Source organism: Geotrypetes seraphini, chromosome 10 (assembly GCF_902459505.1).
Source record: "Geotrypetes seraphini chromosome 10, aGeoSer1.1, whole genome shotgun sequence".
Lineage (NCBI taxonomy): Eukaryota > Metazoa > Chordata > Amphibia > Gymnophiona > Dermophiidae > Geotrypetes > Geotrypetes seraphini.
In genome coordinates, this window is record NC_047093.1 from 30206610 (window position 1) to 30225114 (window position 18505).

General features: G+C 44.6%; 1 protein-coding gene across 8 annotated transcripts in view; it reads left to right on the plus strand.

The window, feature by feature from the left end:
- Positions 1-18505, plus strand: part of ITGB4 (integrin subunit beta 4) — a 159313-nt gene that overhangs the window by 98761 nt on the left and 42047 nt on the right. For all 8 annotated transcript variants that reach the window (XM_033962471.1, XM_033962470.1, XM_033962472.1 and 5 more), the window contains exons 21-27: positions 1918-2021; positions 3926-3984; positions 6186-6209; positions 7053-7201; positions 7297-7476; positions 10227-10375; positions 14976-15183. In XM_033962471.1, the coding sequence (XP_033818362.1) occupies positions 1918-2021; positions 3926-3984; positions 6186-6209; positions 7053-7201; positions 7297-7476; positions 10227-10375; positions 14976-15183 (873 nt within the window). The remainder of the gene's footprint in view (positions 1-1917; positions 2022-3925; positions 3985-6185; positions 6210-7052; positions 7202-7296; positions 7477-10226; positions 10376-14975; positions 15184-18505) is intronic.

Here is an 18505-nt window from a genome sequence, read left to right on the forward strand (position 1 = left end):
GAATGGAATAAGCTTCCTGAGTATATTCAACAGCAGCAGAATATACAAAACTTTAAAAATCTGTTGAAGCGGCAACTTTTCTGCCAGATGAAAAATAAGATTTAGGACTGTGTTATTAATAATAAGGAGAAGATAATAAGGTGCAGGTCGCTTCTGTATTTTATGGTTTGTACTTGTATAATGGAAGTTTTGCATGGGGATTTCTATTATGGGGGTTATGTATTGTCAATGGTGTATTTAATGTTTAATGTAATGTTGATATAATGTTGGATGCAATGTTATAGCTTTGTAGGTAAGTTTGTAACCCACCCTGCTTAAGGACGGGATCTAAATTAATTAACAAACAAACAATTGTCCCTGTACCTCAGTGGTCTATGTTCATCTCACATTCAAATCTGAATAACAAACTTCTAAGTATTTGTCCCCCCTCTCATCTCTGAACCCCCATTCCTGAATTTGATATATCCTAAGCCCTGCACCATGAGGACAAAACTTAGTTTTCAGTACACCTTACCCTTCCCTGGATCCCTTTTTTATTTTTGGACCAAAGTGTTGCCTACATCTTATTCCTTGACCTGTTTATGTTATCTTTTGACCCTAATAGCCTTGACATTTGGTCATGAGCTGGTGACTACAGAATGACATGGGGACAAATTTTTCCCCCTCTCCGCAGGAACTCATTTTCCCGTCCCATCCCCATTCCCGAAAGCTCCATCCTCATCTGCACAAGCCTCAAACACTTTAAAATCCTAAGTAGCAACATTCTAGAGCTCAGATTGTGATGTCATAATGCCTCATTCCACCAATGCCTAAGCTCTGTTCTCATCTGCACAAGCCTCAAACACTTTAAAATCCTAAGTAGCAACATTCTAGAGCTCAGATTATGATGTCATAATGCCTCATTCCACCAATGCCTAAGCTCTGTTCTCATCTGCACAAGCCTCAAACACTTTAATATCCTAAGTAGCAACATTCTAGAGCTCAGACTGTGATGTCATAATGCCTCATTCCACCAATGCCTAAGCTCCGTCCTCATCTGCACAAGCCTCAGACACTTTAAATTCATAAGTAGCAACATTCTAGAGCTCAGATTGTGATGTCATAATGCCTCATTCCACCAATGCCTAAGCTCCGTCCTCATCTGCACAAGCCTCAGACACTTTAAAATCATAAGTAGCAACATTCTAGAGCTCAGATTGTGATGTCATAATGCCTCATTCCACCAGTGCCTAAGCTCCGTCCTCATCTGCGCAAGCCTCAAACACTTTAAAATCATAAGTGTTTGAGGACTGTGCAGTTAAGGCAGAGCCTACAGGAATTGGCCAGGAAGAGGGACAACGACAAAACTCGTGGGGACGGGGAAATTCAGCTCCTGCGGGGACAGGGACAAATTTTGTCCCCATGTCATTCTCTACTGGTGGCCACAGAGAGTGGGCAGTTGTTACTGAAGAGCGAAGTGGTGTGTGCTCATGGGGGGGTCAGTTATTGTAAGAAAAATTAAGTGGGTATTGATTTCAGAACTTACAAATGACCCAGTTAAGTTTACCGATGGGAGACTTTCAGACAGTTTCTCCTCTTGCATTTTGGTACCTATATCCCACCTAATTCAAATGTCAGAAGAAAAATGACAGATACCAAGTTCCAAAGCCATAGCTGACAGCAGACTGCTATCAGAGCCTGGGTTACCTGGTAGCTCAGTGACTCTACCAGTCTGACATTAGCTATATTCTCAGATTTTTGAGCCCAGGGGCTTTGTACCCTCTCTCCCCTGATATTCAGCGCTATTTAACTGGCCAAGAATGACTGCTGGCTGGTTAAATAGCATTTAGCCAGCTAATATTCAGTGGGAGAGAGCTTTGGTATTGGGATCTTGTGTGATAATAAATACGTAACTCTTGGATTTCCATCCTTTTTCAGTTCAGTATGCTCTCTCTTTGAGGCTGGCACGACTATTCACAGAAAACCTTTCTAAGCCAGAAACTCGTGAGAGTGATCAGCTGCGCAAGGAAGTGGAGGAAAACGTAAGTGCCTCATCTGCCGGCTTATATGAAACCAGCTACAAGTAGCTTCCTATCTCCCAGGCTATGAGATTTTGGATCTTTGCCTTCAGACTATATCTTTTAATAATAATAATAATAATAACTTTATTTTTGTATACCGCAATACCACAAAACAGTTCAGAGCGGTTTACAGGTTAAGAGACTGTACATTTACAGCGAAGTTACAGCATATCAGAAAACAGTTCAGCATATCAGAAAACAGTTCAGGGCAATTTATGCAATGAAGGTGCAGAGAATTAGTTAACCCTTTCAGGACCATAAGGATCGTAGGCCAATTTTTGTGGTTTTGACGACATTTTTATGGTAAAAAGGGCTTGCAGATGCCAAAAAATTGATTTTTTTTGTGAAATATCATTATTTTTTTTTTTTAAAAAATCAAACTTCTGGCTTATGGACAGTGTGGCAAGTGAATCTTCTCGTCAATCTGGCAACGACGCTAATGAATGAATGTCGGAACCAGTTTGTTTACATAAAGGCAGTATCATATGGAATCCGTACATATCAAATTTAGAACTGTAGACTATCCCAATCAAAATTTATAGGATTTTAAAGTTATGGGACAAATATGTCCCTTGGTCCTGAAAGGGTTAACAAGTGTATGGTGTAAACCAGTGACAATTACAAAATGATCCAATAGTTGTTGCAAGGGGGGGTTGCCAACCGGGGAAGAGGGGAGGAAGGGTAGGGAGGGAGGCGAGGTTGGGATAATTAGTTTGGTAGGGAGGGCGGGGGTTAGAGGAATTTATCAAAGAGGTAGGATTTGAGAGATTTCCTGAAGGATTGATAGGTTGGGGCAAGAGAGATGAGGGTGGACAGGCAGTCATTCCATTTGCCAGCTTGGCAAGAGAGGGTTTTGTCGAAGAATCTTTTGTAGATGCATCCTTTTGAGGAGGGGTAGGCAAACAGGTGGGCATTGCGTGTACGGTTGGAGCCTGGGAAGGTGAAGTGGCGTGACAGGTATATCGGGGCTGAGCCAGTTAGGGTTTTGAAGCAGAGGCAGGCAAATTTGAAGTATTTTTTTAATTTTTAATTTTATAATTCTTTATTCATTTTTAAAAATCAAATACATAGTGCAAACACATGAACAGTCAAGTAATATAGCACATAGCACTCTATACCAATACATGATATACACCAGGGGTCTCAAAGTCCCTCCTTGAGGGCCGCAATCCAGTTGGGTTTTCAGGATTTCCCCAATGAATATGCAGCTCCTCCTTCGCCTAAAAGCCCTTCTGTTGGACGTTTGGGGCTTAGGCGTTTTTTTTGGTTCATTATGGCCAAAAAAGTGTAGACGTCCTGGGGGTGTACTTTTAGACGTAGTGGTGATCTGGGCGTTTAATAGAGGCAGGCCATAATCAAAACAAGGACGTTTGTTTTGGTTATGGGCACTTTCCCTGCTTCTGCTTTGAACGTTTAAGGACTTAGGCCAAAAGGGGACTTAGACGTTTTTTTTGATTATGCCCCTCCACGCCTCCCACCCTGATCACTCCCCATCCCTCCCTCGAGTCACCTGAGTCACTCAAGCCCCCCACCAGGCTGGCCTCCTGATCATTAGAAGGTCTCTCCATGGTGGTCTAGTGGCCTTTTGGGGGGGGCAGGAAAGAATCCCACTCTTTTCTGCCCGGTGATGCTGCTGGTTTAAAATGCTGCCAAGGCTTCTTATCACCTGTGTGTTTGAAAGCATTCGCAGTGCATGTAGGGGATGCAGTGTCATACGAATAATGCGAGTTAGTCTTGGAGAGCTTCCAGACTCCCTTCTGATCCCAAAGATTGGCATGGTGGCATTCAGAAGCTTCAACTATATTGTGTATATCTCACCTTGGATCATATCTGAGGCTAACAAGACCATTCTTTTCCCTGGCTAGCTAAACGATGTCTACAAGCAGATCCCCGGTGTTCACAAAGTGCAGCAAACCAAATTCAGGTGAGTTTTGATGTCTCCGATTGGAAATTAGCAAACTGGGTGCAGGTCAGACAATGCAATGGTAGCCATCTTTCTCCTTCCTTTCCCTATCTCAGAGGCAGTGGAAGTAATTGATTACATGTTGCAAGTTAAGGAGAGGACTGGAGAAAAATTAGCATTAAGCCTCAGTGATCAGGTCACTTGCTTACTGTTGTACAGTGAGTTAATAATAATAATAATAATAACTTTATTTTTGTACTAGTATTTTAGCCCGTTACAGTAACGGGTGCTAGAATATATGTCTGTCTGTCTTTCTTTATTTCTGCCTCTCTCTCCCTCCCGCTGTCTTTCTTTCTGTCTGTCTGTCTCTCTCCCTGGCCCCCTTTGTCTATCTGTCTTTCTGTGTCTCTCCCTGCCCCTGTCTTCTTCTTTTCTTTCTGAATCCCTTCCTCCCACTGTCTGTCTTTCTTTCTATCTATCTGTCTGTCTGTCTCTCGCCCTGCCTCCTGTGCAGCAGCATTTATCTCCCCCCACTTCCCTGTGCAGCAGCCACAGCAGCATTTCCCTCCCCCCACACTACTTCTCTGTGCAGCAGCAGCATTTCCCCTACCCCCCCTTTCCCTTCCCATGGTCTGGCCGGCTCCCTTAGTCCCTTTCCGCCCCCCCTTCCCTTCCCGCGGTCCCGACAAACCTGTGACTCCTGCAGCGTCTGCAGCACTCTACACACGCTGCTTTGGGGTCTTCTACTGCCATGATTTGCTCTGCTGAGTCTCTGATGATGTCATCAGGGACGTGCCAGAGTAAATCAGGGCAGTAGAAGGCCCTGAAGCAGCGTGTGTAGAGTGCTGCAGGCTGCTGGAGTCGGCAGGTTTGGAGTCGGGACCACAGAAAGGGAAGGGGGGGCGGGAAGGGACTAAGTGAGCCGGTCGGATCATGGGAAGGGAAGGGGGGGGGGGGCGGCAAGGGATTAAGTGAGCCTGAAGCCGAGCCGCGAGTGTGGGGCCGTTTCTGCAGCGGCGCAAGAGAGCAGGGAGGCTTGTCTGGCGCACATGTGCACTCCTACCGCCACAGCCCGACAGATCAGGGAAGCACGCGGTAAGAGTGCGCATGCGTGCTTAGCATTTTATTATTATAGATACCGTTAATGTAGATGATAGGACCTGACAAAGACAAAAAAACCTCTGTGGAAAAGTTGGTGTTCAAGATGCAGGCTTTATTAAAAATACAATTGAATAATCCACATAAAAATGTCCTGTACCCAAAACGTATGGGAGTTATGGACCTGACACGGTCCGTGTTTCGTCGATGCAGTCTTCTTCAGGTGTCCCTAAGTCCTGATACAAAAGCTCTTGGATTAAAAACTAAAAACAAAAATCTCTGCGCTAATGAGAAGTTTAGCGCAGAATTTTTTTCAGTTTGCTTTTAGTTTTTAATCCACCAGCTTCTGTATCAGGACCTTTAGGGACCCCTGAAGAAGACTGCATCGACGAAACACGGACCGTGTCGGGTCCATAACTCCCTAAGTTTTGGGTCCAGGACATTTTTATGTGGATTATTCAATTGTATTTTTAATAAAGCCTGCATCTTGAACATCACCTTCTCCATAGAGTTGTTGTTTTTTTGTCCTTGTCCGATTCCTTTTTTGTAGAGCATCGAGGGTCGATTTTTCGTTTGCGCTTTGATGATAGGATCCGAATAGGAGGTCTGGATTGCTACTATTACTTTGTGCTGTAGTGAAATGACGGGTGTCAGGTCAAAAGCGCGCCGGGACAAAGGCGCGCGCAGACAATTGAGCGCAGCGCGGAGGTGCGCACCACAGAAAATTACTGTTTTTACGGCTACGACAGGAGGGCGTGGGGGGGAACCCCCCCACTTTACTTAATAGAGATCGCGCCACGTTGTGAGGGCATTGTGGGGGTGTGGGGGGTTGTAATCCCCCACATTTTACTGAAAACTTAACTTTTTCCCTGTTTTTAGGGAAAAAGTTAAGTTTACATTAAAATGTGGAGGGTTACAACCTCCCAAACCCCCCACAACGCCGGCGCGATCTCTATTAAGTAAACTGGGGGGGCTCCCCAACAAAACCCCCTGTCGGAGCCCCTAAAAACTGTAATTTTCTTCGGCATGCGCCTCTGTCTTGCGCTCAGTTGTCGGCGCACGCCTTTGTCTTTCGCAGGGTTGTCTATGAACCAAAATGACGCACTGTTTTCTCTGCCCCACAGGTTACAGTCCAATGCTGGGAAAAGGTGGGATCATTTTTCAGTTCACTTCATCCTCTCATCTCCCCCTTCTCTACCTCCCCCATCTGTGTTCTGTTAACCTCTCTCTTATGTGGCCGGCCATTCCCATTTTATCTTCCTCATGAGCCTCTTTTATTCTTAACCCTTTGTGCAGTGGTGTAGTAAGGGTGAGTGGCACCTAGGGTAATGACGCTCCTTTCCCTCCCCCTTCCCTGCCCCCCCCGCTATGCGCACCCACCCTTCCCTTTCCCCGTTCTTTTTTAATTTCTCTGGTGTGAGCAGCATGTCCATGTCGGCGTCGGCCCACCCTTTGACATCGCTTCCTAGGCGCAGGTCCTGAAAGTGAAATCAGAGAGCACGCCGATGCCGACGCGGACAGCAACCTTGCGCCAGGGAAGTGAAAAAGATACGGGGGAAGGCAAGGGATACGAATGCAGGGCAAGGAGAGGAACGGGGGTGGGGTCGGAGAGGAGGAGGTCTACTGTGCCCTTAGGAAGACTGTGCCTGGGGTGGACCATCCCCCGCCACGCCCTTTCCTACGCCACTGCCTTTGTGTCTTTCTCCCTCTTGAACTTTTTTTGCCATGTCTGTATTACTTTTGCAGAGAGGAACTCCCCATCTTGCCATAGTGCATGGGACATAGGTCTCTACGCTAGTTTTCCCCTTGATTATATGGGTGCATCTTTTGGGTGCTTTTCTCGGGAAGTCCAGCAGAGCATGGCTTGGTCCACAGAAGGGTGGGAGCTACAGGATGAAATAAGAACTTGAGTCCTGGTTGGTGGATAAATTTGCTGACAAAGGGACCGATCAGGGAGAGAAGTTTAATGTCTGGCTTCTTCCCATTTCCAGGCAGGATCACACGATCATGGACACAGTTCTGGTGGCCCCACGTGCTGCTGAGCCCGATATTGTGAAAGTGACAGAGAAACACGTGTCTCAAGAAGTCTTCAATGACCTGAAAGTGTCTCCTGGCTATTACACCGTTATATCTGACAGAGGTAACGACAAGAGATTAATTCACAGGACTAGAAATGGAAGCGGTAGATGGGTTCACATGGGTAACCTTTCACTTCTCTGACCTTCTGTTCCCCAGATGCCCACGGCATGGTGGAATTCCAGGAAGGGGTAGAGTCTGTGGACGTTCGCGTCCCTCTCTTCATCAGGGATGAGGATGATGATGAAAAGCAGCTCCTGGTGGAGGCTGTCGACGTCCCGACGGGCATAGCAGAGATTGGCCGTAGAGCTGTCAATATCACCATCATCAAGGAGCAAGGTACGGGGGAGGGTCACAAAAGAAGAGGCTCAAAGGGGTATCGGAAGGCTCAGTTCTATCCCCTTTACTTTTTAATGTTTTCTTACCCCCTCTCCTAACTCTAGGCCAATCTATTGGTTTTACAACATTCGCCTATGCAAACGATATCCAACTAGTTCATCCAATAGGCTTAAACAACTTGAATGAAATTACTCTCATTAATCAAAAATTAGAAAAGATTAACTCTTGGCTTGACGCACATATGCTCTCCTTGAATGTAAATAAGTCAAAATTAATGATTTTTCCATTCAAAGATGGCCTTTCTCTTCAATCCCCTCTTACACTTAAAAATCTACCTATCAAAGTGGTGCCTTCTTTAAAATTATTGGGAGTCACATTCGATTGTAAATTTACTTATCACTTACCTATTAGTACAGTCGTCCAACGCTGTTTCTATCGATTACGCATGATTAAAGCCTTAGCAAAATTGTTAGAGCCCGCGTCCTTGAACATTTTAATCCACTCCCTCGTTATTTCATGCACAGATTACTGCAATGCCCTCCTCAAAGGCATTGCGAAAAAGGAAATAAGAAGACTCCAAATAGTACAAAACACTGCAGTAAAAATCATATTTACTGCAAAAAAATACGACCATGTTACTCCTCTTTTACAGAAAGCTCACTGGTTACCAATAGAACATAGGATCACCTATAAAATTATTCTACTAACTTTTAAAACCAGAGTAAATAACCAGCCAGAATTTATAAATAACTTCCTTGTCCTATATAATCAAACTAGGACCTTAAGATCTACAGCCCACAACCTCCTTATCATCCTCATTGAAACATATCAGCACAATGAGGACTACAATTTTCTCCGTTAGTGCCCCCTCTCTTTGGAACAGTATCCCAAATTACTTACGTGAAAAAACAACTTGCCAATTTTAAGGTAAAGTTAAAGATATTTCTCTTCCTTGATGCTTTTGTAACTTAAACTGTCCTTTTAAGGACGACTTAGATTCAAGAAAGGTTTCTACCTTCAGTTCCCCCTCCCTTTGTTCTTTCCCTTGAATGTTCTTTCTTTCTATCAATTATAGTTCTAACCCTTCTTCCCTTTTGTTCTCATTCATCAATGTCTTTAAAAAAAATGTCATTTCCCCTGGTTTGTTTGTGTTTAAATTGTATTTTAATTGGCGCATTGTTTTGGCATTTTTGTACACCGCCTAGAAGGCTTGATTTGGGCGGTATAAGAAATTTTAAATAAACTTGAAACATATGTGCACACCACATTCAGGTCACCACATCCAGATCACCAGCGGGTTATGATCCAGTTTCTGGCCTTTGCCATTCTGCTGTAAGATTAAAAACATGCAAGGGTTAATATTCAGCTGTGGGCAGTCAGCAATTTTTTTAATAGAATGCCTGGGTATTCAATGGTGGGCATGTCCAGGCACTATCAAAATCGACAAAGAGAGGCACTGGAGATGTCACAACCAACCTGTAGACACTGAGCCTTTATTTACAGTTTGAATCAAAGTTTCATAATGAATAAAGTTCCAAAAACAAACCTGACTAGGATCCAAGTTTCGGCGGTACCATCGCCTTCCTCAGGGGACAATTTTGTACGCGTCGGCGTTTCTCCATCCAAAAAGAAGCGCCGAAACTCAGATCCTAGTCGGGTCCTCGTTGTTTGTTTTTGGAACTTTATTTGTTATGAAACTTTGATACAAACTGTAAACAAAGGCTCGGTGTCCACAGGTTGGTTGTAATATCTCCAATGCATCTCTTTGTTGATTTTGCTTTGCCTCGAGGCCTGGTACCTTCTTTCCCCTTCTCCCATGTCCAGGCACTGGCATTGAATATCCATGTGCATGCAGCCAGTCAGTACTTATCCGGGTAAAGAGCCAATATTCAACTTTTTATATGGGCCTAATTGTCTGGTTAACTTACCTGGCTTAAACAGTTCAATAAAAATATCATACACTGTTTAAAACCACATAAAAACCACCCTATCACTCACCTAGCCGTCCACCATGCATGCCTGTTTCTGCCTCCATATGTTCTATCCACTCTGCCAAACAAAGTCTGGGGAGCTTAGAAATGTTTTTGGACTTGCTAATCTTGACCTGCTCAAACAGGGACAAAAAGCACAGTCTTGTGTACAGTAAAGCCTGTCCACTTCTACAGTTCAGTAGAAGTTGTATAGCAGAAGACAGAGGTAACCCCCCCCCTGAAAGGGTCTATGAACATTAAGATAGTGTAAAAAAAAAACACCCAAACAACCTGTTAAGGTTTCACCTAGGTTTCTACTAAGACAATATAGCATTATTTCCAATTAAAAGAATTTGACAAAAATGCAAAGATCTCATCACCCCCTATCAAGCTGTTGTATAAAGTGACAATCGTTCAGAAACCCCCACTGAATGAGATCTCAGCACGACAGAGTGCAGCATTGCCACTGAGGCCGCAGCTCGATCCTGTGCCTTTTTTATATCAAATAAAGTGTGAAAATTAGGAACAAAACAGGATGATTAAAATCTGTGACTCTGACAGTTTTGTGCCCGGGAATAGGAAATATTGCTCTCTGTGCTGGCGAGCGCGTCTATGATCTCACCAGTTCCCTGTAGTGCAATTCTGAGCCTTCACCCGCAACCGCCTTGAATGAATTCCTTGAAAAAGGCGGTGAATAAATACATACACTTTCAGGTACCTGCCGCAACAGCAGTGGTGACGGAGCGTTAAACCGCTGGTATCTCTTTTTTTTTTTTCTAGCAAAGAGCATCATAACTTTCCTGAAGCCAGCGTACACCTACAGCCGCCAGGACAAAGTGGCGAAAATTCCGGTCATTCGTGAGATCATTGAGAATGGGCGGACTCAGGTCACCTATCGAACTCGGGACCTCACTGCCAAGGACGGCAAGGTATGGGCTGGGATTGCCACAAGGAGAGCAGAAGTGAGGTGATGAGAGTAACCTTGCAGCTCCTTAATCTGTGCGCTTCATCACAGCTCTGAGTGCCTTTCCATGGGTCAAAAATTGACCTGTTCAATACAGGAAGTTACACTTATTTTTTTTTCTATCCCGTTGTTCAATACAGGAAGTTACACTTATTTTTTTTTCTATCCCGTTCTCCCCAATGAGCTCAGAATGGGTTACAGCAGGGGTGCCCACACTTTTTTGACTCGCGAGCTACTTTTAAAATGACCAAGTCAAAATGATCTACCAACAATAAAATTTTAAAAAAACACAACGCACACTGTACGCATAGAATTGTTAATTATCATTCCTATTCCGGGGTTTTTTCAAAGAGGTCAAAGCAGATGACTCTATGCACTGTCACCTCAGTAACAACCATACAAAAGTAGACAAATACCCACCCCCTCCCTTTTTACTAAACCACAATAGCAGTTTTTAGCGCAGGGAGCTGCGCTGAATGCCCAGCGCTGCTCTGGATGCACATAGGCTCCCTGCGCTAAAAACCACTATTGCAGTTTAGTAAAAGGGGACCATATTGTAAAATATAGAGAGCAGATATAAATTCAGACACATTTTGATCACTAAATTTAAAATAAAATCATTTTTCCTACCTTGTCTGGTGATTTCATGAGTCTCTGGTTGCACTTCTTCTTCTGACTGTGCATCCAATCTTTCTTTCAGCCTGTATGCTTCCTTTCCTCCACACCTCATTCCCTCCCCCAACTTTTTCTTCCTCTCTCCCTGACCTTTCTTTCTTTCTCTCTTCATGCCCCCTTTCTTTTTTTCTGTTTCTCTTCTTTCCTTCTGTCTCTCTGCCTGCCCCCTTTCTTTCTTTCTGCCTGCCCTTCCCCAAGCCACTGCCATCGGGGAACGGGACCCAAACACCACCAATGGATAACAGGCCCTGACGCCAACGCCGCACCATGCTCTCTCTGCTTCGGCCAATCAATCTTCCTCTCCCCGACGTCAATTCTGCCATCGGAGAGGAAGTTCCGCCCAGCCAGGCAGCGATTGGCTGGCCCGAACTTCCTCTTCGACGGCAGAATTGACGTTGGGGAGAGGAAGATTGATTGGCTCGATAGATCGCCAAGGCAAAGTGAGTCCTGGGATCGACTCACTTTGCCTTGGCGAGCTACCGGTCGATCGCGATCGACCTATTGGGCACCCTTGGGTTACAGGTTAACATACATATTCAGTCAAACAGGTTACAATTTGTACTCCAGGTGGAATTCTGCACGTGCCAAATAATGGTTCACATGAACAGTCGAGTCTAAGCCAGCACAGGAGGTGCAGCGGGTCACTTCCTCTCTACTGCCTGTGTTTTGCATTAAATTCTGCATAGCATGTGCAGAATTCCGTGCGTCCCGAGGACTTGAAGGATTCTGCACTTGCAGAATTCCGCCGGGAGTAAATATGTAATCGTTATGAAACAGTGTTCATCCTAACTTGACCTAAACAGAGGATCTAGTTCCATATACATTTTGTATACCTTTCTTTTTTACTCATATGGCATTAGGCAAGGGGATTTAGGTGAAGAGGTAAGTTTTTATTGCTTTCCTAAAGTTCGGGAGCCCCTCGTGGGATCTGATTTGTGGGGGTAGTTGATTCCAGTAGCTCGGTATGAAATGGGAGTAGGGTCGTTGCCTGGCGTTCTGTAGATGGAAGGCATGATCAGGGGGTATCTGAAAACGTGTTTTATGCTGGGAGTAGAGCAGCCTGTTCGGTATGTATAGAAGAAGCTTAGTTGACATGTAGCCGGGTGCCATATTGTGGAAGGACTTGTATGCTAATTTCAAACCCTTAAAGACACAGCACGTGGCTATGGGTAACCAGTGGACTGATGAAAGAGCCTGGGAGATGGGGTCATGGGTGTGAAGGTTGCTGCATTTTGTATATATTAAGACAGTCTTGTCTGCATTCCTGATCTACAAAATTCCAAAAAAAAAAACCTCTCTGGAAAATCATACCTCAAACCACTGTGGCTAGCACCCACAAATTTGTTCCAGTGTAAGTTTTTATTAAAATAAGAGGAATTATTAGTATATTATGAAATGCTCGCAAGCTGTAATGCCAAAGGAACCAACAAATTGTGAGCTTAATAAAGCTCTACTTGTCTGTCGCTTAATTTCACATCATAGAATTCACCTTATAACTCTTTGCGCGCCTATAAACCGTTCTTAAGGCTCGTACACACTGTGATAAGTGCACCATGAAAATATTGAGTTTCAAAATGGCCTCAAACTGTTCAAAAATACAAAAATATCAATTCATTGTCCTTAACGTTAAACCAATAAACTTATCTGCTACATCTGTTGGTTACCAATTGAAGCACGAATTCTATTCAAATTCTCCTGCCTCTGCTATAAACTAATCTGGGGACTGGCCCCCAGCTACCTACTACCTCACTTCGAATTCCACTCCTCTATTAGGCCTACCAGAAACCGTAACCTCTTTACCTACCCAAATATCATAGGCTGTAGATATCGCACCTTCTTTGATAGAACATTCAAATTCCAAGCAGGTAGACTGCAAACTTGGACAGGCTACTTCACTGATGCCGCCAGAGAATCATATAGTATCTTTAGGAAAGAACTAAAAACCACCTTGTTTAAGAAATTTATAACCTAACCAAACTTCTCCCCTAAAATCGGAGCCTCCTCCCATCCCAAGGAGTCCGTCTACCCTCTTCTGCCAAAATTTCTACTTTTAATTGTTACCAGTTTTCCCACTGGTGCCCGTCCTTCATTCAAATGTACCAAGTTAACAACTTACTTCTCATCAACATCTTATGTTATCTTTTTCACCTTCGCAGTCTTGTAACTCAAAGCGCAATCTCCTTTCTCTTCTCCTACTTATGCTCTGAATATCGTCGACTGTATAATGCTACTCATTGTGAAACCGTGTAATACACAGACCCTGTAACTCTCCTGTTACTATCACTAGATGTTCAATGCTATACTCTGTAATTCGCTGTCTGTACAGTTTCTCTTCATTGTAAACTGCCTAGAAGTCGCAAGATTGTGGCGGTATATAAGAATAAAGTTATTATTATTATTAAATGCCCCGTTTCAGTTTCTTCACCAGGGATGCTATAACACTTTCTTAATCCCAACTTTTGTTGAGTGATTTAAGTGATGGACAAGTAGAGATTTATTAGGTTCCTTTGAAATAAGTGCTGGTGAGTATGGGATAATACATTGATAATTCCTGAATAATTTGTAATCCGCATAGAATTATAGGATATGCAGAATATAAATAAATAAATAAAATTTTAATAAAAATTTCCATTGGAGTAAATTTGGGGTGCTGTCCACTGTGGTTTGAGGTATGATTTTCCAGAGAGTTCTTATTTTGCATACGTGGTTGGGTACAACAGGAACTCACGGCAGCCATTTTGATGACGGCTCTGCACAGGGCAGGAGCGCAGGACGATCGATCCTGCCCCGTGTTGCCGCTAGACCACCAGGTAAGGTGATGGGGAAGGGCCGATGCAGAGTTCTGTTAAAAAAAAAAAATTGCAAATAACCGAATCTGTGGGTATTGAAACCGCGGATTCGGAAGGGATACTGTACTAACTTAGAAGCCTTTGAGTATATTTACAATTCCGAGAATCTGTGCAAGAATATTACATTACATTACATTAGTGACTTCTATTCCTCCAGTACCTTGCAGTTCTAGGCAGATTACAAAAGAAGATAACTGGACATTTCCAGGAAAATTACAAATGAGGGTGCTGTTTACATGGTTGAGACTTTGAAGGGAAATTTACAAGAGTGGTTGAGACTTAAACCAAATATGCGAAACGAACCAAAGCCATGCCCAAAAATTTGAACAAACATGAAGCGAAAGAGTTTTCCCCATGCATGTCCTTATTTTATACCCACAGAAGTGGTTCTGAGAATGGCCTTCGTTATGCGTAATCATTCGGAATAGAGAATGACACGGTGACAAAATTCATCACCGTTCCCGCTCCCGCGGATAACCGCGGGAAATAATCCCATGTCATTTTCTAGTGTCTATTTCAACCTCGGTCCTTCTACACCAGCATTCTTCAAAGCAAAGCTTGCGGGTCAGTGGTTGTGGCCATTCATACTCTGATTCTTATGTGAGCCAAGGATAATGAAGCCATTGTGACATCACTGATGTGATTGGCTCTTAGGCACTGGTGGAATGAGGCATTATGACATCACAATATCTGCTCTGGATACCAGAGACTGTCATTCTGTAGTGTCTGTTTCAACCTCAGAGCTTCTACACCAGCATTCTTCAAAGCAAAGCTTGTGGGTCAGTGGTTGTGGCCATTCATACTCTGACTCTTCCCTCTCTTCTTAAAGAATGACTGAAGATGGTTTCCCGCGGTTATCCGCGGGGACGGGAAAGGTGATGAATTTTGTCACCGTGTCATTCTCTAATTCGGAATCATTCTTATAAAGTAATAAATTACTTCTGAGATTTGGAATTGAGCTGTATTCTAGTGAGGCGGTGCTGAATATTTTTTTTTTTTCTTTGCCCTCACATCCACCCCCACCCCACCCCCACCTCTCAGGATTACCTCTTCACAGACGGTGACCTGGTCTTCCAGCCCGATGAGACACGGAAGGAGGTTCAGGTGAAGCTATTAGAACTCTCAGAGATGGATTTCCTCCTGGCAAACCGGCAGATCAAACAGTTTGCCATGGATCTCACCAACCCTAAGTATGGCGCTAGGATTGGCAAATATCCTCAAACCACAGTCACAATCGCAGATCCATCAGGCAAGTAATATTGGCCACATAGTGGATTTAGCAAAGTGTGATCCTTGAGTTCAGTGTTTTGTGCTTGCATCAGCCCTTGAGGCAACATGAGACATGGCGCAGTTCTGCAACGTTTTGTCACCCTTAAGATGCATCAGGATGGTACATAAGTGTCATCATGCAGAAATGGAATCAAATCTATACCTCTCCAACGAGTAAAGTGATCCACACACAAAAGTCGTGAGGCAAAGACGTCATCAACCACGAGGGATTTCGACTGACAGTGCTTTATTGGAAATGGACTCGACACTTAAGAACATAAGAAATGGCTTCGCCGGATCAGACCTTAGGTCCATCCAGTCTGGCGACCCGCACCCATGGAGGCCAAGCCAGGTGTTCCCTGTTGAGAAACCTTGTTTACTCGTATCCCTCAATGTGATTTGCGAGAAGGTGTGCATCCAACTTGCCCTTGAATCCCGGAATGGTGGTCTCCATCACGACCTCCTCCGGGAGTGCGTTCCAAGCGTCCACCACTCGTTGTGCGAAGCAGAATTTCCTGATATTTGTCCTGGGCCTGGTGCCCCTCAGCTTCAGTCCATGACCTCTTGTCTGAGTCACATTTGACAATGTGAATAACGATGTTTCTTGCTCTATTTTGTCGAATCCTTTTAGTATTTTAAAAGTCTCTATCATGTCCCCTCGCAGTCTTCTCTTCTCGAGGGTGAACAATCCCAGTTTTCCGAGGCGTTTTATATTTGCCAAATGATTAATACTTGAAGACTTTCTCAGGAGGATTGTGACTCTTGAGAAAGGTGCATGCTGCTGAAACACTGGCAGTGTCAAGTCCATTTCCAATAAAGCACTATCAGTTGAAATCCCTTGTGGTTGATGTAGGGTTACCAGATTTTACTTCAATAAAATCCGGACCCGCCCACAGGCCTGACCAGTTCCACCCATCCCCACCCTAGCCCCGCCCAAGCCCCGCCCTCCGCTGCCTGCTCTTCTCGGGCAGAAGAGCATCCGCGCATGATTTCGAGGAAGCTTTTCAAAACCCGGACAAAGTGCCGTCCAGACCCCCCCCGGACGCGTCCTCGATAAGGAGGACATGTCCAGGGAAATCCGGACGCCTGGTACCCCTAGGTTGATGACATCTTTGCTTCACGACTTTTGTGTGTGGATTATATAGCCGTGAGCCTCTGCTGGTTCATAGACAACGCCGCGAAAGACAAAGGCGCGCCCCGAAGAAAATTACAGTTTTTAGGGGCTCCGACGGGGGGTTTTGTTGGGGAGCCCCCCAGTTTACTTAATAGATATCGCGCCGGCGTTATAGGGGGGTTGTAACCCTCCACATTTTACTGTAAACTTAACTTTTTCTCTAAAAACAGGGAAAAAGTGAAGTTTTCAGTAAAATGTGGGGGGTTACAACCCCCCACACCCCCCACAACGCCCCCCACAACGCGGCGCGATGTCTATTAAGTAAAGTGGGGGGGTTCCCCCCCACGCCCCCCCCGTCGGAGCCCTAAAAAACAGTAATTTTGTGCGGCACGCACCTCCACGCTGCACTCAATTGTCTGGGCGCACCTTTGTCCCGGCTCGCTTTTGACCTGACACTGCCTCTGCCATCGTGCCTCACAAGAACATTACAGGGGCAATCCCATAGCTAGCGCCATGTGTTAGGTACCACAATGGGCCGTGCTGAACGCCAGCTCTAGAATGGCATTAGTACTTCCAGATGCAATTATCTAGGTCAGTGGTAGGCAATTCTGGTCCTCGAGGGCCACAGGAAGGTCAGGTTTCCAGGATATCCACCATGAATATGTATGAGATGGATTTGCATGCACTGCCTCCTTGAGATGCAAATCTATCTCATGCATATTTATTGTGGATATCCTGAAAACCTGACCTGACTGTGGCTCTCGAGGACCGGAACTGCCTACCCCTGATCTAGGTGCACTCACTTACGCCAGGTCACTTACAGGTTTAGGTGAGTGTGCCTAAGGCTACCTATAAGTTACATGTGCAACCAGGAGATCCACTCAAGTGTACACCCCTTGCAGTTATTTATTTATTCAATTTTTTAGCCTGTCCTCCCAAAGGAGCCCAGAACGGGTTACAAATTACATCCATAATAATCCAGACAAAACAGAGATGACATAATTTACATAAATTACAATATAGACATGACAATAATACATATGCACTAAGTAGCATCTGCTGAGATTAGGTGGCGTAGGTGTGTTGACTGAGTGGCATTTCAGGGTGAATAAATTTAAGGCGCTGGGTTAGTAAAGAGGAAGGTTTTCACGGCACTAATGTGCTTAAGTTCTATTTTACAGAATAGCGTGTAGAGCATGTGCCAGTTATCTCAGCACTTACACGGGTATACATGACTATACACATGAAGTTATAGACTTCCGTGCAGTGGTGTAACTAGGGAGGTTGGCAACCAGGGTGATGGGCCATGCACCCCCTGCTCTTCCCTGCCGCTTGAGCGTCTGCCCTCCCATGTACCTCTTGAAATGTTCACCGGTGCAGAAGGGAGCAAGAGTGGTGCGAGCAACAAGTGAAAGATGTTGCTCGAACCGGCGAACATTTCAAGAGGTACGCCAGGGGAGCGGAGATGCAATGACGCCCCCCCCCGCAAAGATGGCATCTGGGGCGGTTCCCCCCCCTTGCCATACCACTGCTTTCCTGTACCTGATAGTATGGTGTGTGGTTCTAAGCCAGGGGTGGGCAACTGCGGTCCTCGAGGGCTGGAATCCAGTTGAGTTTTCAGGATTTCCCCAATGAATATGCATTGAAAGCAGTGTATGCAAATAGATCTCATGCATATTCATTGAGGAAATCCTGAAAACCCGACTGGATTCCAGCCCTCGAGTTGCCCACCCCTGTTCTAAGCCAACATTATTTTTGGCTGTCTCTATGTTGTCAATAAGTCTATAGTGACTTCTAGTGTTGGATATTTGTATAGCACCTTTCATGATTCATACAGGTAAATCTAATATGATTGAGTTGGAGGAGGGAGTTGAGGTGGGCTCTTGTTGATCTTCTATCGCCCTCCCCCAAGTTTTTTGCATTTTTTTTTTTCTGTCTAGAAAGGTGGTTATAACCCTAACCACTGTATTGTGAAGAATGTGTGGGCCATTTCAGCCTTTATGTGCCTTCATCTACCGAGTTATTATATTACTGTGCATGCACCGTGCTATGGTTTCTTTATCTCATTTTTGTTTAAACATTGGGAGTAAAGAAACCTTCATTAAACATTCATTTTATGTCAGAAATCTCTGTAGGAGGGCTGCAGTATGGTTATCAGATCAGGTCTGTAAGTGGTATGCTAGCAGTG